We start from the raw sequence: 21,674 nt of genomic DNA, 5'->3' as shown, positions 1-21,674 counted from the left end.
AGGAGGGGCTGGAAGTCAAGTCACCAGAAAACACAGAGGAGTGAGATGTGACAGACCCCATTGTTTTAGAGGCAACACACTCTCGACACCCATGCTCCCTGCACACGCCACGCCAGAAAGAAGGACAGACGGGCATTTTTCAGAGGATCCGCTTTCCAGGGAATCCCGCGCCCTTCCCGGCGCCCCCGCCCCTCGGGCCCCACGTGCCTGTGCCTGGCCACGTGTCGCGCCCGCGTGACGTCACCGCGCGCGGCGATGACGCACAGGGGCGAGCGACGGCGGATCCCGTAGTCGGGGCCGGACATGGCGGCGCGGCCCGGCCCGCGGGAAGATGAATAAGGGCTGGCTGGAGCTGGAGAGCGATCCCGGTGAGCGGGGCCGCGGCACCGCGCAGGGGGCGGGGCTGGGGGCGGGCCGAGGCACAGGTCGGGGCGGCGGGGGGGCTCTGAGGGACACACGGGTAGCGGGGCCTGGGCTGGGGGGGAACATGGGGGACAGGTCAGGGAGGCTGCAAGGGGCAGGCTGGGAGTGTGGGGTGTACGAGTGGAGTTTTGGGGGGTGAGGTGTGTGGTGCATAAGTGGAGTTTTGGGCGGGGCTGGGGCTGGGAGGTGTACAGGTGAAGTTTGGGGGGGCTGCGGTGAAGTTTTGGGGGCTGGGGCTGTGGGGTGTGCAGGTGAAGTTTTGGGGGTGTGGGGTGTACAAGCGGAGTTTTGTGGGGGCTGAGATGTACAGGTGAAGTTTGGGGTGTGAGATGTAGGGTGCAGGCCTAGAGTAGGAGGGTGCAGGAGGGCAGGAAGGTGCTGGAGAGCCCGGCATGGAGAAACCGGCAGCAGGACGGCCACAGGTGCCTCCTTCCCGCTGCCTTGGAGGTGGAGTCTGTGGCGGAGTCCCGGAGTTGTTCCACGGGTTGGGATTTGAGGGCCAGCGCTGGTGTTGGCTGGTGCATTGTCTGAATGTTGTTTTAACCCTGTGAGTCGCTGTAGGGTGGAATGGGGTTGTCCTGTGGAAGGCTGGGAGCTGCTCTCTAGGATGGGGCGGTGAGTTTTTGAGGCTGGGGGTGAGGAAACTTGACCTCTGCAATTGTCTTCTCAGCAAAGGATTCTGTCTGCTGTCGGTGTCCCAGTCACCCCCAGTTTTGCTGCTCTTTATCCTCTTTACTGGTACTTGAAAAATGCTGAAATCATTCCCATCCTGTCCAAAGTCACAGGACATGGTGTGGATTCTCACAGCTGGGAGGGAAGGTTGTTTGCCTGGGAGATAATCTGTCTGGGCAGAGGCAGGTTTTTTGGATCTGTGGCAGCTGGGACAGATATTAGGAGTGACCCGTGTGCTGCTCTCAGCTTTCAGCACATCCCATGAGCTGAATATCGTCCCACTGGCTCCTACTGTGGGGCTTGTGCTGAAATCTCTGAGTGTTTTATTGGTCAGGAAGGCTTGGTAGGTCCAGGTTTGGGCTGGCTGCTGGGTGGGGAAGAGAGCCCTGGGGACATCCCGGCTGCTGGCATAGTGTTGTGTGTGCTTGTGGACACCAGAACGTGTCCCAGCCAGCCCATATCATTTGGAATGGGTGTCTGAGTGTTCCAGGAGAGGTGTCAGTAGCAGGAGTGTGCCTTTTGTAGATGCTGAGGTAATACAAAAGATTGAAATATATCAGAAATCAGTGGGGTTGGAAAGGACCAGGAAAGTGCTGGGGTTTGGTGTAATGGCCTGGCACAGTGAGCAGGCTCCCACTGGTTTGAAGCATCTTATTTCCACAGCATATTTCTTCTCACTGGCAATTTTGTAAGAAATACAATGTTTTCTGATAAATCAATGAAGACTTTTTTGCTCCCAGGAGTTTCCTCCCTGTTTTAATAATTTTAACTTTGGTGTGGAAGCCCCTTGGGCTCTTCTTAATTGAGCCACATGCATCAGAGTCCTTCAATCCATTGCTTACAGGGATGTTTCTCAGGATTTAATCCTTCTTATTGGTATTCCCTGGACTCCCTCCCAGGCTTTCAGCAGCCTTTATTAGGGAGATAAAAAAGCAGATTTGTTATTCCAGTCTTGAACTCGCTAACTCCATGTGCAGACTGACTGCCTGAAAATTGGGCTGACTGCCTTTGCTTCGGCATCATAGTGGCAGCTGCTGCTCAGTTGCTGATATCTGATAATCCTTGTTTTCTTGCTGTTGTCTCTGTATCCCTGGCTATGTCCTCCTGCATTTGGTAGTCACTGGAGACAGGCTGTTGGATTTGGTTCCCCCAAAGAGACAGGGAGATGAAGACGAGCCTTTCAGCCCTCGGAGTTCCCCGCAGCCCTGTTGCTGTGATCTGGATTTCCCCTCACTGGCTTTCACTAACCAGGAGCAAAATGATCTTTTTTTAAAATATCCTGTGACCTCTTCAGCCATTTTTCTCTCTGGCTACAAGTGTATGTGTGTCATTTAGGTGCTCCCTGCTGCTGCTGCTCACTTGGCAGGTCACCTGCAGTGGGTCAGGATGCATTGGGCTCTGGCAGGAAAGAGCTGGTTCAGGTCCTCTTGAGGAAGAGGATGATCACTGGGGATGGAAGGGTGAAGGGAGTTGGAGCTCTGAGCTCAGCAGCCCCACTGCTGGGACTCTCTGTGATCCTGGTGCCGCTCTGCTGTGGGTTTTCTGGCTGTACCTTGGCCTGAGACCCTCTGGGGCTCTCGGGGGATGATGACAGCAGATTTTCTCTCTGCTCTCTTCAGCCAGAAGTAACCTGTTGGTTTTGTTCCTTTCAGGTCTTTTCACACTCCTGGTTGAAGATTTTGGTAAGTCCAAGAAACTTTCCTGGGAAGTCGGTTTTATGCCTGACATTACCTTGTCCTTTCTGGTGGGCCTTACACCAGCTTCTCTCCTTTGTCTGCAGGGGTCAAGGGAGTGCAGGTTGAGGAGATTTATGATCTGCAGAGTAAATGCCAAGGGTGAGTCAGAGGCCTGAGAGTGTGAGTTTTGTTAAGCAGAATGGTCTGTGGGCCTGGGAACTCATCACCAGGCATTCAGAGGGGCCCCTGTGAGCTTGTCTGTCATGGAGGTCAGTGCTGTAAGTGATGGCTTCAGCAGGTTTGGGGCAGGTGAGGGACATACTTCAAGGGATTCATCTCCCTCTCACCGTGGAGAGGTGGTGTGCTTGCAGTGTGAGCTTTCTCCCTGTCCTGGTGCTGTGAAAAGGCTTTGAGGCTGTCACTTCTTAAAAGCCATTGCTGAACTCCTCTCAAGAATGAATCCAAGGTAAGTGTAAAAGGAGGGTCATTCAGTGGCCAGGCACTGTTCTGCAGGTCAGTGAGTGTCCAGAGGGGAATTTCCCATTTCTCTGTCTTCAGCCTCTTAAGACTTGTCAAACCCCAGAGTTTTCAAGCTTGCTTGTTGGCTGAGCCTGGAGCATCAGTGCAGGAGTGTCCTCAGTAATGTTGGGCTGGGGGGATTGTGGCAGGGATGGTCACCGCCAGAAAGATGGCACTGGTCGTTCTGCTTTTCCTCTCTTTCTTTGCTTTGCCCATGGTTTGAAACAGAAGGTTTCTGGTGCTGGGCAGAGCAGCCCCACTGGTGTGGTTGGTCCAAAGTGCTGGAGCTGCTGCTTTCTCTCTGCAGCCCTGTGTATGGGTTCATCTTCCTGTTCAAGTGGATTGAGGAGCGCCGCTCCCGCCGGAAGGTCTCCACGCTGGTGGATGAGACGTCGGTGATCGACGATGACATCGTCAATAACATGTTCTTTGCTCACCAGGTAGGCTCCAGGAGGGGGGAAAGTGTGTGTGGGGTGTCTCCTGTGACACCTCAGGGAAGCAGTGTGGTACTGAGAGGCTGCACTGATCTTGCTGGTCATGAGGGCAGCTCCTCTTTCCTGGGAGTGTCTTCCCTGAGCTCCAGGTTGGAGGGAATCCAGTGAGGGCTGGGAGACTGTGGCCTGCACTGTGAGCAGATGGGGCACGGTGAGGCTCACTAAGTGATCCTGACTTCCTTCCTTCCTGTGAGAGCTGAGGTCAGGTCATTGCTCTCACAAGCACTGCTGGTTCTTGCATCAGTGCTTTCAACTGATTGTTGTCAGCACGGAGGAGTTTTTGAAAGGCTGCCTTGTTCCTGCTGGTTAAGTTGGTCCTTGTGTTACTCTCCAGCTCATCCCCAATTCCTGTGCCACCCATGCCCTGCTGAGCGTCCTCCTCAACTGCAACAATGTCGACCTGGGCCCCACGTTGAGCCGCATGAAGGATTTCACCAAAGGCTTTAGCCCTGAGGTAGGGGCAGGGTCAGGCAGGGCTGTGCAGGAGTGGCACACGTGGCCCTGCCTCTCGCTCCTCTCTTGGGGTGATGCTCTTAATGAGCTGGCTCCTTCCATGCCCTCCATGGCTGCACACTGCAGCAGGATTGCCTCTTCTCTCTCATGTTCCTGCCTTGCCTTGCTCAGAGCCTTGGTTCCCTTTAGGCTGGGCACAGCTCTGAGCCTTCTGTCATGTTACTCCCTGTAATCAAAAGTCCTCTCTCCTCCCTTCAGACCTATTGTGAAGTCCGTTTTTCTCCAGCTGTAATTTATTCAGTAGAAATCGTGTGCTCTTTGCATCTTGGGCTTTACCTGTAACTCAGAAGAGTACAGGGTGTGCCTGAGGGTTTCTGTCCTGGTCCTCTGGGTAGATGGACAGAGGGAGTGGGAAGGTGGTGGGTGAAGCATTTTGTTTGTTCCCTGTCACTTCTGAGTTGTTCTCCTCTCTTGTTGTTGGCTGCAGAGCAAAGGCTATGCCATCGGCAATGCCCCGGAACTGGCCAAGGCCCACAACAGCCATGCCAGGTGAGTGAGGGGTGTCTGCAGCTCCCTCTCTCAGAGGAGGAGGCAGACTCTCCATGACCTCTCACCCTCGCAGGCCGGAGCCACGGCACTTGCCAGAAAAGCAGAACGGGATCAGCGCGGTGCGGACCATGGAGGCTTTTCATTTTGTCAGTTATGTCCCCATCAAGGGACGGCTCTTTGAGCTGGATGGGCTGAAGGTCTATCCCATTGATCACGGTAAGAGCCCACCTGTCCCTGCTCGTTGACACAGGTGAATAGCACCCTGGTGTGTTCAAATGTATTGTTTTCCATTGCCTCTTAGCGTTAACTGGTGTTAGTGAAGAATCACTCCAGTGGCTCCCAGATTTGTCCTGAGTTTTGACAGTTCATTTTGGAGCTTGTGTGCTGGGTACTGTGCCTAGAAAGCAGTTATTTCTAAATGTATTGCTGTTGTTTTGCCAGCCTTGCCATTTTCCTCCCCAGTTGCTCAGGACCACGAGGTCCTTCAGCTCTGAAATAACTGCATATAGCAAGGAGAATTTATGTCCTCACTCTCTCCTTGTGCCACATAACCACTGTGTGTTGGTTGAGGCACCAGGTCCCAGCAGATCCAGTGGGCTGCCCAGGTTACTCCCTTCTCTTACAACTTGACCACTCAGTTCTGTCTTTCAGACAGTTATTTATCCCTGCCAGGTTTCTGTCTGTCAGCCCCTTTGGTAAGGTACCCACTTCATGTACTTGGTTCACTTAAGCATGGCCTGCTTTAAGTCCAGCTGTGTCTTGTTATCACAGGGCCGTGGGCAGACGACGAGGAATGGACAGACAAAGCCAGGAGAGTGATCATGGAGCGCATTGGCCTGGCCACTGCAGGGTAATGTCCTGGGCCATGGGGCAAGCACTGGCCCCTTGCCATATTGCCCTGGATTATTTGTATTATGGTTTCTGAGTGGCAGGTTGTGGAAGTGGGGGTGGAGAAGGTTGCCTATAGAGAGGTGCAGGCGCTCTGCTCTGCCCCTTGCCTTCTCTTGCCTGCAGAGCATGCGGAGAAGCTGCATTCCCTGTGCGATGCAGAGTCCCTGCAAATGCTGCACAGTGTTAAGAGTGGCCTGGTTAGGTCCCCGTTAGCTCAAGTCCATAGGAGAAGGATTGGTGCTTCTGGTCTTGAGCTGGGCCTCTTGAATGCTTGGGCGTAAGGGTGACAGCACTGGAACAGTTTGCCCAAAGATGTTGTGGAATCTCCATCTCTGGAGATATTCAAAAGCTGTCTGGATGTTGTCAGGATGACCAGCTCTGGGTGTTACTGTTGGAGCAGATGACTCTCACAGGTCCCTTCCCACCTCAACCAACCTGTGACTGTCAGGAGTGTTTTGTGTGGTAGCTGAAGCAACCTTGCACTGCTTCACCAGCCACTGTGAGGTTGACTCGGTTTTGGGGAGAAGCCTTGGGTGTGTTGGTGTTAAAACACCCGGGCAGGAGGTGGGGATAGGGGCTGTCACCACAATCCCATGGCTGAGGCCTGCTGCCCTTCCTGCAGGGAGCCGTATCACGACATCCGCTTCAACCTGATGGCCGTGGTGCCTGACCGGAGGATGAAGTACGAGTCCAAACTGCACATCCTGAAGATGAACCGCCAGACTGTGCTGGAGGCCTTGCAGCAGGTAGGACAGCCCAGGCCTGGTGAGGGGAAGAGGCTGTTTTCAGGGCATCTACCTGTGCTGCCAGGGCCCTGGCTTTGAGGGTTTTGTTTGGTCTTGGGAAAAGTCTCGTGGGAAGAGGAGATAACCAGCCTTGCTGCTTGGCTGTTGCTGCTCTCCTGGGAGGTGACTCACCTGTGTCGGTTGTGTGCCTGGGCACTTGGTGTTGGCTCACCCTCATGAGCTCTGCAGTGCTTGAGTGGGAAGGATGTGGTTTGGGTCATTGCTGGTCCAGCATGCAGTTTCTATGTCATTTGCTTTCAAGCTTATCCGAGTAACTCAGCCTGAGCTGATCCAGACCCAGAAGTCTCAGGAGTCTCAGCCTGCTGAAGAGGCAAAGCCAGCCAGCAGCAAGACTGTGACTCCAGAGAGCACCCATCCAGGTAGGACCTTGTACCAGCAGTGTTGCCAGCCTGGCCTGCCATGGAATGAACCCAGGGTGGTGACAACAGCTGCCTGACCTGGAGCTTGGACAGTTTCATTGTGATCTTCACTTCCTTTTCTGTGAGCCCTGCTCCATGTGCACTGTGCTGGGGTGTGGGTGATGCCTCTGTGCCTGGGGGGTAGTCAGAGGGATGCGAAGCTTCAAAGTAGGAGGGCTGGAGCTTGGGGACACCAGTGACAGCTGGAGGTGGGTGTGGTGGTCTGGAGGAGTGTAAGAGCTCCTCTCTCACCTGGGTGAGTAAGAGGTGGTAGAGGACATGGAGTAAAAGGTGACAGTGCTGGTGATGAATGGAATGCTGTGCTTGTGTGGCAGATGGCACTGATGAACCCACCAGCCAGGGACACCCCCCGGCCACGCAGAGCCCCCCCAGCAAATCCAAACCGGTGCCAAAGACGACAGCGAGCGGTATCAATGGGGCCCCTCCAGCAAACCCCAACCCCATTGTGCAGAGACTGCCAGCCTTCCTGGATAACCACAACTATGCCAAGTCCCCCATGCAGGTAGGCTGGAGCGCCAGGCCAGCAGCACGCCTGAATCAAGCTGAGCTCTTTGCCTCCAGTCCCTCACCTCTGTGGGAGCATGGCTGTCAGCTGGCCTAAGCCCAGCCCTGCCTTGCAGCCAGCCTGGCCCAGCACTAACCCAGGCTGGGAGGGAGGAGCGTAAATAAAGACTGACCTGACAAAGGAGGTTAACCTTAATGTGGGTAAACTGAGCAAAAATGGGGAAGGGTCCCTGTTTCCTCTCAAAAGACACAAGTCCTGGTGTTAAGCTGGACCAAGGATGAGTCCACTGGGCTCTTCCTCCTTGCCCTGCTGCCAGCCTGCCTTCAGCAATGGTGTGTTGCAGGAAGAGGAAGACCTTGCGGCAGGAGTGGGTCGCAACCGGGTCCCAGTCCGACAGCACCAGCAGTACTCGGACGATGAGGATGACTATGATGATGATGATGAGGAGGAAGTTCGTAACACCAACTCAGCCATCAGGTGACAGCTTGAGCTGAGGGTGGGGGGCCGGGAGCTGACATTTGCAGAACCGTCAGTGAGGACTTCCCATACCTCTTTCCTTAGCTCTCCGATAGTTCTGTTCATCTCTTCACCTGCCCTTTTACTTTTCACTCACTGGATTTTGTGAAGTCTTTCTGTAGCTCTTCACAGCCAACTCTGAATTTCAGCTGCCCTGAGAGTAACTGTGTATTGGCAGCAGGCTTTGGGGCTTTGAGGAACCTTGGTTCACAGTGCCAATTGCCAGTTCAGCTCCTGGTGACAGTTGTTAATGTGCTTGGACTGCTGCTAAGGCCAGGAGGTTGCAGTCACAGCAAGGGTGCTTTGGAAGAAGAGCAGGGGGTACACAGCACCCTGTGCCTCCCAGCAGTGTAGGGATCCCTGGGACTGAGTGGTTCAGTGGTGCTCGGGTGCTGCAAGAGAAGCTGATGGCACTGGGGGTGACCTGGAAGTGTTTCAGACCTTGTTTCATCCCAGCAGGCAGCCTGGACTGCTGAGCACAGAGCTGGCAGTGTCTGTGCTGGGCCTCTACCTCCTTCCACCAGCTACTCACCTTCCCTGCTGTGTTCCTGGGCAGGTACAAGAGGAAAGGGCAAGTGAAGCAAGAGCATGTGGCAGGGGCCGCAGATGGCCAGCTCTCTGTCCTGCAGCCTAACACCATCAATGTCCTGGCTGAGAAGCTGAAGGAATCTCAAAAGGATCTTTCCATTCCCCTGTCCATCAGGACGAGCAGCGGGGGTGCCGCCGTGGCAGTGGTCACCCACTCCCAGCCCTCCCCCACGCCCAGCAACGAGAGCACGGACACCGCCTCCGAGATCGGCAGCGCCTTCAACTCCCCGCTGCGCTCTCCCATCCGCTCGGCCAACCCCACACGCCCCTCCAGCCCCGTCACCTCCCACATCTCCAAGGTGCTGTTCGGCGAGGAGGACGGGCTGCTGCGCGTCGACTGCATGCGCTACAACCGGGCTGTCAGGGACCTGGGGCCCATCGTCAGCTCCGGGCTGCTGCACCTCACTGAGGACGGCGTGTTCTGCCCGCTGGCTGCTGCAGGTAAGTGCCTTACAGCTTGTAGGGGGTGGTAATCTCACCTAGGGTGACAGGACAGTTGTCCTTTGATTGTGGGAGTGGATGCCAGTCCTCTGCAATAGCTCCTAATGCTTCCTTCCCCTGTGTGTAGATGGGAAAAACTCCCCCTCTTCCATCAAACCCGGTGAAGAGGCCCCAGTTGCGATCAAACTGGAGGAGAAGGAGGGCAGTGAGGCCAGTGACAGCAAAGAGAAGGTGGGACTTGGCAGGACCAGTGATCACCCTGGGGGGGAAAAGTATTCTCCCAAGGTGAGTTTTGTGCTGCGACAGCCCTGGGAGCGCGGAGCTCACCCGGAGGCGCAGCAGCGCTGGCAGTGACTGAACCGCATGTGCACGCTGTCCCCTCGCGTGTCGTCGCAGCCGCGCCTCGAGGCACAGGGCAGTGCAGGTTTTGTGCCTTGCGTCATCTCGGGGACCTTTGCCTTGGTAGTGGGCGCAGCCCCTGTCTCTGCAGCTGAGATGTTCAGCCTGCTGTACTCTCCTCTGGGCCAGGGGCTGGTGAGACCCTGCATCCCCAAGCCCCAGCCCGCTGGTGGTTTCACAGCCTGTCTGTGCCCTCTAGCCAGGGGACAGGACCAGGCTCAGGCAGCACCAAGGGCTCCCTGGAGGAGAGCTGGATAGAAACTGATATTCCAAAGGGAAGTCTTCAGATTTCTTTTTTGAGGGGAAGCAGGTCCTGGGGGGGGTGGTTCTGGCACACAGGCAGCCCCTCCCCCTGTCCTAAAACCAGGTATATGGGGCTGGGGCAGAGCCCACCTCCCCTGGGGCTGGCCGCAGTGAATTCCCTACAATGAACTGATCTCCTTGCTTTCCCCCAGCAAGTGTTTTTCCTTTGGATCCTCCCTTTCCTAGCACAGAGAGGAACACCTGCCAGCTCACCCTGCTGGCTCCTGGGCTGTGGCTGGGTCTGTGCTCACGTTTGGTCTGCTTGATCCTGGTAGGAGCTGCTGGCGCTGCTCAAGTGTGTGGAAGCAGAGATTGCAAACTACGAGGCCTGCCTGAAGGAGGAGGTAGAGAAGAGGAAAAAATTCAAGGTGTGTTGGTGGCTTGTTTGTATTGCTGATTTAGCTGCCCAAAGGCTTTTTTCTGGGGTGGTTTTATGCACAAATGGAGGGAGAGCGGTTCAGCTGAGAATGGCGATGAGGAGCATTCAGGAGTCCCTTCCCTGTTACCAAACAGCTCAGCGGGGCAGAGCTCTCAGTGGGGCGGACCACAGCCCCGACATCCTGGGGGAGGGTGATACAGCTCTGGGATGAACATCAGCACTGATAGGAGGCAGGGGAGAGTCTGCAGAGATGCCTCCCTGCCCACCCTCACATCTTCCTAGCTGCCCTTTGTGGAACATGCCAGCATCTGAACGGGGATGGAGACAGTCCTACTTGTGCCCTGGCCCAGGATAGGCTGGGAGGTGGGTCCCTTCCTGCTTGTCTCCTTAGTCTGTGGGCTGGGCCAGGCATGCCAGTTCTTTGTCCCTTGTTAACCTTGAACTCTCCCTTCTCCCTGCCCCCGGCTTGTGGATTATTTGTGGATTTGTCTCTCTGTAGATTGATGACCAGAGGAGAACCCACAACTACGATGAGTTCATCTGTACCTTCATATCCATGCTGGCCCAGGAAGGTGAGCTGTGCTCATGGGGCAGAGGGTTTGCGTTCAGCTGGGGCAGCTGCACTGAGCATGATGGAGCAGCAGCTGTGAGCCTGGGAAGCTTCACCCTGCCCGGCTCCCTGTTTATGCCAGGCCTGAGGCACAGGGTGATGCTCAGTCTGGGGAGCCACAGATCTCTGCTTTTATAGTCCCAGGAGGTGCCCACTGATGGCTTTTGAGCGAGAGAGGCAGGGCTGCCCTCTGGCATGGGTAATCCCAGCACTCCAGGCCCATGTGTGTGCTCTCCCTGCAGGCATGCTGGCCAGCCTTGTGGAGCAAAACATCTCCGTGCGCCGGCGGCAGGGAGTCAGCATCGGCCGCCTGCACAAGCAGAGGAAGCCGGACCGCCGGAAACGCTCCCGCCCCTACAAAGCCAAGCGCCAGTAGCCAGGGAGCCAAGACTGAGAAACAGCAGCTGGGCTTTGTGGCTTTGGGCACTGGCACTTGGATCTATGTTACCCTTTGCCCAAGGAAGAGGGACCACAGTGACGAGCCCTCAGCCCAGGTGGAGCCTGGGGACAAAGGGAAATTGGGTTTTTCTCTGTGCCTGAGCTGTGAAAGGCAAGAACCTGTCTGGAGGAGTTCCTGCAGCAGAAGGGAGTCTGGAGTGCTCAGCTGCCTAATCATGCCATGGCAGCACCCAGATGCCATGGCCTCTGTCTCAGCGCCCTGGCTGAGGACTGTGACAGGAGGGAAGGAGCCCACCCAGCTGGGGATGGGTCTGGCGTTGTGGGAACGCTGGCAATGCCCATGTGAGGTTGTGCTGGCCGCAGCTGGCTGTGGCTTGTGTCCTCCTGTGTCTGGGCCTTCAGCTTTGTGCTTCCCTGGGATCTTCATGTCTGTGTTTTCTATCCTTCTCCCTTCCCCAAACTCAGTTTTGGTCCTAACCCAGGCTTTGGCCATTCTGAGGAAGGTGGCTCCAGGACAGAGCTGCTTCTGCACCCACCCGCCGCTGCAATGCCCAGTGCTGGCTGAGCTCCTGGGCATGGCATCACCTTCCCAGTGTAGCTTGGCTCCCCAGTGGGCCATGGCAGCTCTGTTGCTGGATGAGGGTGGGGAGGCTCATCTGTGCCCAGCCCTCTGTGGTGGTGCTGGGGTGGCCTGTGCCTCCTGCTGCTCTCCTCAGGACCAGCTCTGTGGCCCTGGCAGTGCCTGTGGGTCACACAGCATTGCACCAGGCCCAGTCCCCAGAGAAACCCCGTGAATTATGAACAGACCAGGTGCATATGGGGGCCTCGGTGGTGCTGGGCACGGCCCAAGGGTGTGGCTGTGGCTTGGTGCAGCCTCGGGGCAGGGGGAGAGGTGGCTGGTTGCTGCAGTGGTGGAGATGGGATGGGGGCAGCAGTGGAGGGAGCTCCCCTAGCTGCCTGCTAACCCGAGGTTGCTGGTGCAGCCTGGCTGCCTCTTGCCCGCTGCCTCCTGCCAGCCCCCAGGAGCCTGGCAGAAATCTGAGGTATCAGAGGTGAGCACAGCTTTCCACAGATGTCCTGGGGCAGGAGTCCACAGGAGAGGACTGAATTTTTTCAATATGTGTACAGATCTTGACTATGGAATGAAACAGTTCTTTTGGTATTTGTTGAAGGAAAGAAAATCCTTCTGTCTCTTGCTGTGTCTAATATCAAGTGCTGTAAATAATGGATCTGTCTGAAGGAATAAAGCTATCCTGTAATGGCCAGCCAGGGAAGAGGTGTGTGAGGGAAGGGGGGGGGGGGGGCGGTGGGGCGGGAAACACCATGTGGCAGCTCCAGGCCCTGTTATCCCTCCTGGCAGCTCCTCTGTGGTGTAGAGATTTGAAGTAATTGGGGGGGGATGGTACAACAACACCAGGCTCAATTTATTGACACCTCAACAGGAGCAAGGCAGGACTCACCTCAACAGTAGGAGGGCAGGAGGAGAGGGGGGCAGCAGCCCGGCTCAGGCCCTCAGCTGCAGTGGGTTCCTGGGCTGCCTGGCTGTGTTTCCTGGCTAAAAGTCCAGGGCACAAATCAAGGCTGTGCCACGTTTGATCCAGTGCTTCTCTGGCTTGTCCGTAGGGATCTCCACAGCAATCACGTAGTTGGTGGAGTGGCCCGTTGTTGACAACGTGCCTGTAATGGGGGAAGCAAGGGCAAGAGCGTGGTGCTGCTGCACACTGGGGAGTCCCAGACAAGTGACCCCATCCATGAGCCCTTGTTTCCACCCTAATCCAGGTGACAGGCTGAGCAGGGCTGGGGGAAACAGACTTGTGGGCTTGAGGGGCACTGCTACAGAGCCAGGGTGCCTGCCTGCTCCATCTCCTCAACCACAGCAGGAGAAATCTTTTCTCCCTGGCTGGCCACTGCCAACAGTACCTTGCTCCGTGCCCATGTATGGCAGGAGGAACTCCCTACTGCCTCTCCCGGGCTAGCCCTCCTAGCTGCTCCTGCAGCTCCCGTGCTTCTGGAAATCTGCCTTTAGGGCACCTACCTGCTCGAGTGAGAGTCTTATAGATGGGGCACAGGTAGGAGCCGGATTCTGGAGGCTTGCGGTTGGGAACAGGCACTAGCCAGATGACAGCCATCTCTGTGTAGAGCTCCTTGGGGCGTGACTCTGCCAGCTGACCCGCAGCCGCGTCCCAGCGGGCACCCTCCAGGAACAAGCCGTGGATGTAGCAGCCCACGTCGGGCTGGTGTGTCAGCTCCTTCACCGACTCCTTCATGACCTGCCCAGGGAGGGGCGTCGGGCCCTTGCTCAAGGCCTGTCCCTGGCTGCTCAGCCCCAAAAAACCTCTTAAGCAGCTCTTAGTTAAGCCAGCGTTGCCAAAGGAGAGCCTGCCCCAGCTCTCGGAGGGGCTGGGCTGCATTTTTTGGCAGCTCACATCATGTCGGGCAGCCTGTGACAGAGCTGGTGGAGGGGGATGTGAGCAGCTCTGGAAGCAGAAGCCTCTGCCAGCCTTGGGGAGGTGTCTGGCACGGTGGGTGGGTGGGTGTATCCAAGCACAAAGAGGATGATGGGGCCATAGGCTGCTGTGTAGCCTGGTGCCTTCACCTCTTGGGCAGACCAGGGCCTTTGTGGCCTTCTAGCAGGAGATTCCAAATAAATTCAGAGCCTCCACCTGATTTACTTACCTTGAAGTTAAATGAAATGGTGTCGATGGAGATGACAGACTTCCTGGCGAAGTTCTGCAGTGTCCCGGTGAGGAAGGCCTGGGGGAAGAAGAACCCACTGATCCAGAACACAGAGGGGATCCCATGGCTGATCCAGTTCTGCAGGAATTCAATCCGCTGCACCAGGTCGTTCACCCACGATGCCAACGGCTTCAGCGACGGATAGGCCTGTGGGGCACCCACAGAGGGAGGTGCTGAATGCAGCCAAGGACAGCCCAGACCTTGTGCCTCAGCTGCTGAGGCTGCCCAGAGCCCAGGGGCTGGGAACAACTGGGAGCTGCACTAGGCAGGAGACATCTCCATGTCAGGGGACCAAGAGCCAGCTCCACATGAGACAGCCCAGTCCAGTGGCAGTTGATGACCCATTCCCCTGGTTTGGGTGAGCTCTGGCAGGCAGCTGGGCTGGCTGGGGCATGTACCTTGGCATTCCATATTTCAGGAACACTGTTGTTGTACAAACTGGTGGCCATCAGCTCCAGCCGAGAGGACATCACAACCAGACCCTTGAGAGCTTTCAGCAAATCCTTCAGACTTTGAGCAACCTCCTCCAGGAGCTTGTTGTACCTACAGAGAAAGGGCAGAGGAAGCAGAGTGACTCTCTGCAGTGGTTTATTGCCCATTGCCTGCCCAGAGAGGGTGTGGATCTTTATACAAGAGCGAAGCTCCTCCATGTAACCCCCAGCCCCAATCCTCTTCAACAGGGTCTCACAGCTGCTTCTCCAGCCCTAAACTGCTGACTGTAGCAGATGGAGACAGGATCAGCCAAAGGTCCTGGCTGGGACAACACAGTTGTTAGTGTGACTGCCAACCCCACTGCTGTGCTCAGTACTGAGGTTCCCCAAAGGTGGGTGGCAGTAGGGGCCTGCACCTCTCTGCTGTTCCGCAGGATGTGATCCCACAGGAGTTTTACCTGATCACTTCCTGCACCAGCACTGTGTTCATGGATTCTTCGTAGAGCAGTGGGTATTTTTGGATCACCTCCTGCAGGTTCATGGGGTCAGGCAGCTTTGCCAGGATGTCATTGGAGGTCTCCTCCACAATCTGCAAGGAAGGCAGCACGTGGCAGCACCCTTCTAATCCAGCCCAATGGCTGCTGAGAAGGGGCAGAGCTAACGCTGGGATGGCAGTGCCACTGCTGGCACCCAGCAGGCAGGGTGGCACCTGCTGAGAGCCGGTGCTTGTGGTCACTGCCCACACTGGGCACTGGCTGCCAGAGCACCGACAGGACTGGGGCACCCACCTCTTCCCTGCTGCGGCCTCCCAGCGTGATGGTCTTGGGCTGCAGCAGCGAAATGGCCCCCAGCAGAGCAAAGGTCTCGTTCTGAGCGAAGGTGATGTCGGCATTGTCGTGTAAACCAAAGAGCTCCGGGCTGTCGTTGAGAGGCAGGCCCTTGACGTATTGGAGGTAGCCCTGGAGAGGAATCCACACAGACTCTGAGGGCAAGAGCAGCCAAAGATCCCCAGGTTCTTACAAACTTATATTCCCCCAGGGACCTGAAAATGCAGTGGGTTTCAGGGAGGAGAGATCCCCTTTGCACTGTGACAATCCCCCTGGATCTATGAGCTGAAATTTGTGACTTGAGTACTTACATTGAGGTCAGAAGAGGTACTGATCTGCTTGTAGATACCTGATTCGGAATAGGAAAAGTCAGGACTTAAAACCTCAGGTTTGTAGAAATCCTCCAAAATGCTCATGATGCAGCGCCGGTCCCAGTCGTCGGTCACGCGGCCGCCGTAGTTGATCTCCCCAGCTGTGTATTTCAGAACCTGCAAGAGACCCCACCACGGTTCTGATCCATGTCTGCACCGTGAGCCTGTTCCCTCGCAGGAGGGGCAGCTCTCACCTTGTAGGGAATTTCTGCATATTCGTTCAAGAACATCTGCAGCTGACTGATGCAGATGCGGAGGTCTCCGTCTGTGAACTCATAGGGGATGTTGAACCCCAGAGGCCCAAACTTTCTCCTCTCCAGCATGTTCCCATGGAAGAAGCAAAGTGAGAGCAACAAGGATTTAAACTCTGTGACCTGTGGGAAGCAAGGAGAGGAGTTGCTCAGCTTGGGAGGAGGCACCCTTGGAGGGAGTCAGGTTCTGCTGGGACCTGGCAGATTAATAGTGCCAATTCAGGAGTGCCAGCTGGAGCTTGGAGAGGGGGAAACCTCAGTCAGGCTGCTGTGCTGGGAAAGGCCATGGCCCACTCCTGGCTTAAAGAGAGCTGCAGCAAGTGCCTTATGCCCGGCTTCCAAAATAGTGTTGTTTCTGTTTCTCAAAGTAAAACGTCCAAGTTGCTCTTCACAGGCGTGAGTTTATGAGAAATACCTCCTTCTCTAGCACATGGATTCTCTAATGGGGAGGAAGATCTATGCCTGGAGAGGAGCAACATCCAGGTGGAAAGCATACAGTGGAGCAGGCATGGAATGGGGACAGCAATCCAAAGCACAATCTGGGTCTTACCTTGGAGCAAGAATTCAAGAAGTCATCACTGAAACTAACGTAGGACTTGAGCAGGTTGGCCTTGACCCCACGGGGGGGCTCGATGGTCATCTTGGAGCCATTCTGGAGAATGGACACAGGGAAGTGGTTGCTTGGTAGACTGGTGAGCCAGAGGCGAAAGTCCGGATGCACCTGAAGTCCAGAAGGCAGCAAGTGCTCAGAGGGTGCAGGCACAGCCCCTGCAGCTCCTGCACTGACCCTCTGTTCTGTGAGGAACCTATGGATGGGACTGAACTAGAGCTGGGGTCCTCCCAGGCTCCAGCCTCCTGCCTGTTATCCTCAGAGTGGGCACCTGTTCAGTAACACATCTCACCTTGCTGGGGTCAATGCCCTCGATGAGTCTCTCCAGTGAGGGCATCCAGCTGGGAGCCAGGTGGCAGTTCTGGAAGAAGACCCAGTTGCCCTGCTCCATGGCACTGTGCAACATGGCTTCAGCACGGGGGCCCTGCAGAGGCAGAGAGAGAGAGCTCAGAGACCCTGTCCCATGGCACGCTGTGTCCTGCTGAGCTGGACTGGGAGGCAGCTCCCTGGAGCTGGGTGGAAGGACCACTGTCCAGAGCTATGGCCTGGCTTTGCCCCTATGGCTCAGCCGGATCTTTGCTGTTTGATGGCACAGCAAAGGACTTTTACAGCTTTTACAAGCCTGTGAGGAAGGGCGGAGGGAATGGAAGAACTGCAGATGGATTCAGGAAGGCAGAGGGCACTGTAGTGGGAGCTGCTGCAGCTCCCACACCAACGGGGCAGAAGCAGAAGGTTGGTAAGGGCCCTGGGGCACGAGGGTGTTTTCACAGCGCTGCAAGTGTTTGACCTACTTGGAGCTTGGTGAGTGTCCTGACGAGTGCCAGGACACTGCTGTTCCAGGTATGCGCTGACAGCTTACCTGTCCTTGGCCCAGAGAAATGGCAGTGAGCTTCTGTGTGAACTTCATTTCTTCAGCAAACTTGTAGAGGTCGGCAGCGGGGTCAGTGCCCGGGGACAGCACGAACACCAGGGGGGTGGTGGCAGTGGACTCCTTAAACACGACTGAGAGGTCAGCGGTCTGCAATAGAGAGTTGGTCAGAGTGGAGAGCCCGTAGTGGAACCATACAGCACCTCCTCAGCCTTCCTGGCCTCCAGCTCCCCTCCAAGGCACCGGCGTCCTCTTGGGTGCCAAGGTCAGGAACACGTTCAGTGAGGACCACGTACAGCTCTCCTCTGGCTGCATTAGGGTCAGGGCATGAACCACTTTCCCATTTGTCATTCGAACCCTTATCTTGTACACCTGCAGTATCTGCCCCTCCCAGTGTGGTTTAACTGGTGGACATCAGAAAGGCTATCCCTTGTCTAAGGCACAGGTATTTCCCCAGCTGTGGGAGGAACACTGTGGCTGCAGAGGGACACCATCACCCTCACTGCCCATTTATCACAAGCTTGAGGCCTCCTGCTCCCCTCCCACCAGCACCTGCTCTTGGCTGGTTACCTGTGGCTCGATGAAGCGCTGATCCAGGTTCAGCACCACGAAGTCCTGCATGGCGTTAGTGATCTTGTCTCCACGCAGACACCGCAGAACCAGCAGCTTCTGGAAGGCATCGAGCCCATCTTCCCACTTCCCAGGCAGAGGCTCTCTGCAAAGAAATTGGGTGCATTTTGGGGGGATGTGCCAGATCCTACACTCCACAAGAAGTACCCAAGTTGCCTGCAGGCAGCCATTAGGGCTTCATAAGGGACAAGGACCTTCTAGTCCCTTGGCTGAAGTTGTTGTCTGTAGCTCTGAAACCACCAGTGGGCAAGCCAGAACTGCTTCCACTGGGGAAGCAGCAAATACTGCTAGGATAAGGCATTGTGTGGCTCTGTCTTGGGCAAGGAATGGTCACCCCTGAAGAGAAAAAGGCAGTGCCTCACCCTTTCCCTTGTGTGGCACTGCACCGGTAGCAGAGCTGGCACTGTGGCTGTATCAGCTCCTCCTGCTCTCCCAGGGATGTCATGTGCAGTAGAGCTAAGCAGGGGACACTTGCCTGTGAGGCTTGTGGCTGTCAAAAATGGCCCTGAACCCTTCAAGGTTGGCTGCAAAATCGTTGTCAAAGTCAGAGAAATTCTTCAGGCTGCTCAGGGCCAGGATGTCTCCCCACGCTCTCTCGTTCAGCCAGGCTGGAGCTGGGTTGTCCTTCATCTCCTTTATGGCCCCTCCTGACAGCAGGTACCGCCACTCATCCTGGGAACAGGACACAATTTGGTCATGGATAACAGCCTACACACCTGAGCCCAAGGCATGTGGTGCCATATCCAATTAAAATCCCGTAGTATCTTTCTGGCTGCTCTCCTGCCAGGTGTGTGTGTCAAGCAGTAAGTGAGCTGGAGGGTCTGGTGAGAACAACATAGTGACTGCTCAGCTGCCACTCTCTGCTAACCCCTGTCTGCTCCCTCTGAACTCATTAACCTTTGCAGCAGTCTGGCAGCAAGCTGGCAAAAGCTGCAGGTGATTCAGGCTAGGCAGCTCTGCATGTAGACACAGAGAACAGTTTGAAAGCCGAATAAGGACAGAGGCCCTGTGTTTGCCCAGCAGGCTGTCAAGCCTGTCCCTAACCCCAGGGAACAAGGCTCCTTTTCCACCCAGCACACAGTTCTAGGGGCTGAACAGGCTGTGCTTGAGCTGCCTTGATGGGATCCCTTCAAGGACTAAGGTGACTTGCTCACCATATCGATCTGCCCCTCATTCATCAGAATCCGGGCGCTGACCAGGAAGGCAAACATGAGCTTGTGCTTCTCGAAGAGGCTGCAGCACACGTTGCAGTAGAGACTGAAGGTGATGTAGTTGTTGATGTTCTCCACCCGCTCTGTCAGCGCCTCTGAAAAAAAGGCAACAACCAGACAAGGGTGGTGGGTGCCTCAGGGGAAGTGGAGGGTGTTCTCCACGTCAGCTCTGGGTTCCTGGTCACAGAGGCACACCCACACCCTGCCCGGGAAGGACAGATGCTGCTCTCACACGCAGACCTGGTGCAAGATGTGGGGCGAGGGAGAGGATACAGGAGGGGGCTGTTCTGGGAAGGCACCTGCTTTCTCGGAGTTACGGATCCCCAAGAGGAAGATGTTGAGGAACCACTCGAGTGAATACTGGTACATGGGGTCCACGTTGGACAGGTCTGAGACACAGAAGTAGAGGATCTGCGAGCGGACAGCCACAGGCACGTACTGCATGCGGGTGATGTTGACGTCCTTCTCTGTCTGCTCTGCGACCGCCACCTTGGCCTGGAGGACAGAAGTGATGTCCCGGTTAGTGGAGTGCTGGCAGGGGATGCACAGCTGCAAGGGGAGAGCACCTTTCACCTCTGACCTGGATCTCTCCTGCCTTCAGCTTGGATGCCTCCAACACTTTGATGAGCTCCAAGTCATCCACAGGGTTTCCTTCAGAAGTGCTGAGCCGATACAAGATCTGATCTTCTATCTCCTTTAGCTCCTGGCGCATCTGGGCATTGCTAATAATTAGCTGGTTTCTATCTTCTTCTAAGTCAGGCCGCTCCGCAGCCACCACTTCTCCCAACAGTTGGTCTTCCAAGCCACTACAACGAAAGCCATGGAAGTGAGGGTGGCAGGTGAGGGGGCAACAGGCCCGAGGATCTGAGGACTGCAAGGAAGTCTGAGGCTGAGCAGCATGGGCAACTAATGGGGTAAAAGCAGGTACCTGGGTGAGAGGGTGAAGTTGATGAGGGTGAGCTTTGTGGAGACCTCAGGGCTGTAGTGAGGGTTGGGCAGCTTGGTGGTGATGTACATCTTGAAATCATCGTGGTAGGGGATCACTGTATCCCCCACCTTCAGCACGGTGTTGCCTTGCTGTTTGAAGGTCTGTACCAGAGAAGGACAAATACAGAAAGACTGGGATGGCTATCCCTTGTGAGAGAAGGCATCCTGCTGTGCCCTGGGCTCTGAAGGCTCTCAGGACAGATGAGCTCCAAGCTTTCCTGCAGAACTGAAGGCCTGAACCTGAAGAGAGCAGTTGTATTTCATGGCTCTGCCTCCCAGGCAAGGATGCCTGCTGGCAGAAGACCAGTGTGTGCAGGAGGCTGTCAAAGTGCTGGAGCCCTGGCCAAGGCATGGGACTCACTCATCCATGTGAGTTCTGCCTGCCCACACCCACGGAGACCTATGGATGCACCACACCCCATGGCACCCTGGCCAGATGGCCCCTTACAGCTCAGCCAGGTACCCACTGCTCTCCTTGCCAAGGTAAGACATAGGACCTCTTTCAGCAGGACAGGCTCAAGGACTGGATCCAGCTCCTCGCCGACATTCTCTAGCAGGAAGGGCTTCCCAAAGGTAATGGTGTTTTCCAGAGTGGAGAGGAAGTCCCGGTCACTCAGCTTGGCCACCTCCAGGCTGTTCTCTCTCTCCTGAAAGGCAGCAGGGGAGGACAGTGTTTCTGTGGTGTCCTGCCACCTTCACATCCAGCTCCAGTGCACAGTACACCTCTCACTGGACTGATTTAGCTCCCTGTTGCAGTGGAAATAGTATCTTTTCTTGCTCAGCTAGACTTTGGCTATTTTGGCAAGTTTATCCCCCATCAGCAGCTACTAGAGGCAGCTCAATGAGGCAGGAGAAAAGTGGGGAAATAGGGAGAATTTCCTTCACAGAGCCATACCCCTCTGGAGCCCCACACTGCTAACTCAGGGCACAGCCTGCAAAGTGAGAGCAGGTGGGTGGGAAAAGCCCTCAGGGAGCAAAACAGGAGCAGCTGCCTCAGCCTCCTGCCTGATCCTTCAAAAGGGCAGTAAAGTGTGTCTCTGGAGAAGATGTGGTGGTCAGTGTTGTCAGCTCTTTGGCAGTAGGGTCTGTGCTGAACAGCCAGGTAGTGTCACCCTGATCCCTCCCTGTCCTAGAAACCTGAAAACCATTATGGGATATGTTGGTGGTGTTTTGTGAGGTGAAGGCTCCCAGAATGTTAGTGGAGAGCCAGAGTGGGAATCTGATGCTTGCTTACGTGGGGGCTCCTCCTGCCCAAGAAGGGAAACCCGCCTGGGATGAATGTGGATGTGGAGACTGTCTGGTACTGGCTAGGTTGGGCTGGCACAGTGTGGGGGTTTTGGAGCTCTAGAGCCCAAAGCTCTGCACAGCTCCTGACAGAAAGCTGTTACCCCTATCCTGGCATGCCTGGCCTTCCTCCCCACAGCTCTTACCAGGTTCTTGATCCACTTGTTTGCTTGTCCTTGTGGGTCTATGTAGTGAGTCCAGCGCAGGGAGAATCGGGTTATTACCCCATTCTCCACAGACAGGGCATCGTTGGGTAAACCAGCAATCTAACAGGGTAGAAAAAGTTGTTGGGACATCTGGTAGCACACATAGGTGACCAGAGAGAAGCCCTTGCTGCCCTGGCCCCTGAGTGCTCCCAGTGGGTGAACAGGGGATGGTGGCAAGCCCTGGGATGGAACTGTGCTGTGGGGTCAGGCTTGGGCAGGC

General features: G+C 55.8%; 2 protein-coding genes across 4 annotated transcripts in view; one reads left to right on the top strand and one right to left on the bottom strand.

The window, feature by feature from the left end:
• Positions 1-252: 252 nt before the first annotated feature.
• BAP1 (BRCA1 associated protein 1) lies at positions 253-12,307 on the top strand. Of its 3 annotated transcripts, none has more exons than XM_042019850.1 (17): positions 253-368; positions 2,748-2,777; positions 2,876-2,930; positions 3,598-3,730; positions 4,119-4,238; positions 4,725-4,786; positions 4,860-5,002; positions 5,558-5,636; positions 6,300-6,423; positions 6,725-6,842; positions 7,217-7,404; positions 7,751-7,884; positions 8,627-8,952; positions 9,080-9,237; positions 9,930-10,022; positions 10,533-10,605; positions 10,886-12,307. In XM_042019850.1, the coding sequence occupies exons 1-17, from the start codon at positions 332-334 to the stop codon at positions 11,017-11,019; spliced, it is 2,007 nt and encodes a 668-aa protein (XP_041875784.1). In that variant the 5' UTR covers positions 253-331; the 3' UTR covers positions 11,020-12,307. The 3 variants fall into 3 exon arrangements, with proteins under 3 accessions (XP_041875784.1, XP_041875779.1, XP_041875771.1); XM_042019845.1 differs by having other exon boundaries at positions 8,480-8,952; positions 9,080-9,183; XM_042019837.1 differs by having other exon boundaries at positions 8,480-8,952.
• Positions 12,308-12,445: 138 nt separating this feature from the next.
• The window catches only part of DNAH1 (dynein axonemal heavy chain 1), a 71,482-nt gene continuing 62,253 nt past the window's right edge, over positions 12,446-21,674 (bottom strand). Inside the window, exons 61-79 of the mRNA XM_042019827.1 lie at positions 21,395-21,514; positions 20,462-20,611; positions 19,906-20,066; positions 19,558-19,783; positions 19,277-19,472; positions 18,921-19,072; positions 18,242-18,438; positions 17,707-17,851; positions 17,128-17,286; positions 16,561-16,692; positions 16,209-16,379; positions 15,602-15,781; positions 15,348-15,524; positions 14,998-15,168; positions 14,668-14,798; positions 14,177-14,321; positions 13,719-13,925; positions 13,078-13,312; positions 12,446-12,719 (exon numbers count right to left, since the gene is read on the bottom strand). Coding sequence (XP_041875761.1) covers positions 12,598-12,719; positions 13,078-13,312; positions 13,719-13,925; positions 14,177-14,321; positions 14,668-14,798; positions 14,998-15,168; positions 15,348-15,524; positions 15,602-15,781; positions 16,209-16,379; positions 16,561-16,692; positions 17,128-17,286; positions 17,707-17,851; positions 18,242-18,438; positions 18,921-19,072; positions 19,277-19,472; positions 19,558-19,783; positions 19,906-20,066; positions 20,462-20,611; positions 21,395-21,514 — 3,177 coding nt within the window. The 3' untranslated portion in view covers positions 12,446-12,597. The remainder of the gene's footprint in view (positions 12,720-13,077; positions 13,313-13,718; positions 13,926-14,176; positions 14,322-14,667; positions 14,799-14,997; positions 15,169-15,347; positions 15,525-15,601; positions 15,782-16,208; positions 16,380-16,560; positions 16,693-17,127; positions 17,287-17,706; positions 17,852-18,241; positions 18,439-18,920; positions 19,073-19,276; positions 19,473-19,557; positions 19,784-19,905; positions 20,067-20,461; positions 20,612-21,394; positions 21,515-21,674) is intronic.

The sequence above is a fragment of the Corvus kubaryi genome, unplaced genomic scaffold (genome assembly GCF_017639235.1).
Source record: "Corvus kubaryi isolate FWS band 111438036 unplaced genomic scaffold, C.kubaryi_AGA036_p1.0 124, whole genome shotgun sequence".
Taxonomy (NCBI): domain Eukaryota; kingdom Metazoa; phylum Chordata; class Aves; order Passeriformes; family Corvidae; genus Corvus; species Corvus kubaryi.
Note: the sequence above shows the minus strand (reverse complement) of the source record. Positions and strands in the feature narration are given on the sequence as shown.

Coding starts and splice junctions, on each gene's coding strand:
- BAP1 (XM_042019837.1), top strand. CDS start 332: ATGAATAAGGGCTGGCTGGAGCTGGAGAGCGATCCCG. Junction 4,239..4,724: donor CCAAAGGCTTTAGCCCTGAG/GTAGGGGCAGGG, acceptor TGTTGGCTGCAG/AGCAAAGGCTATGCCATCGG. Junction 4,787..4,859: donor GCCCACAACAGCCATGCCAG/GTGAGTGAGGGG, acceptor TCACCCTCGCAG/GCCGGAGCCACGGCACTTGC.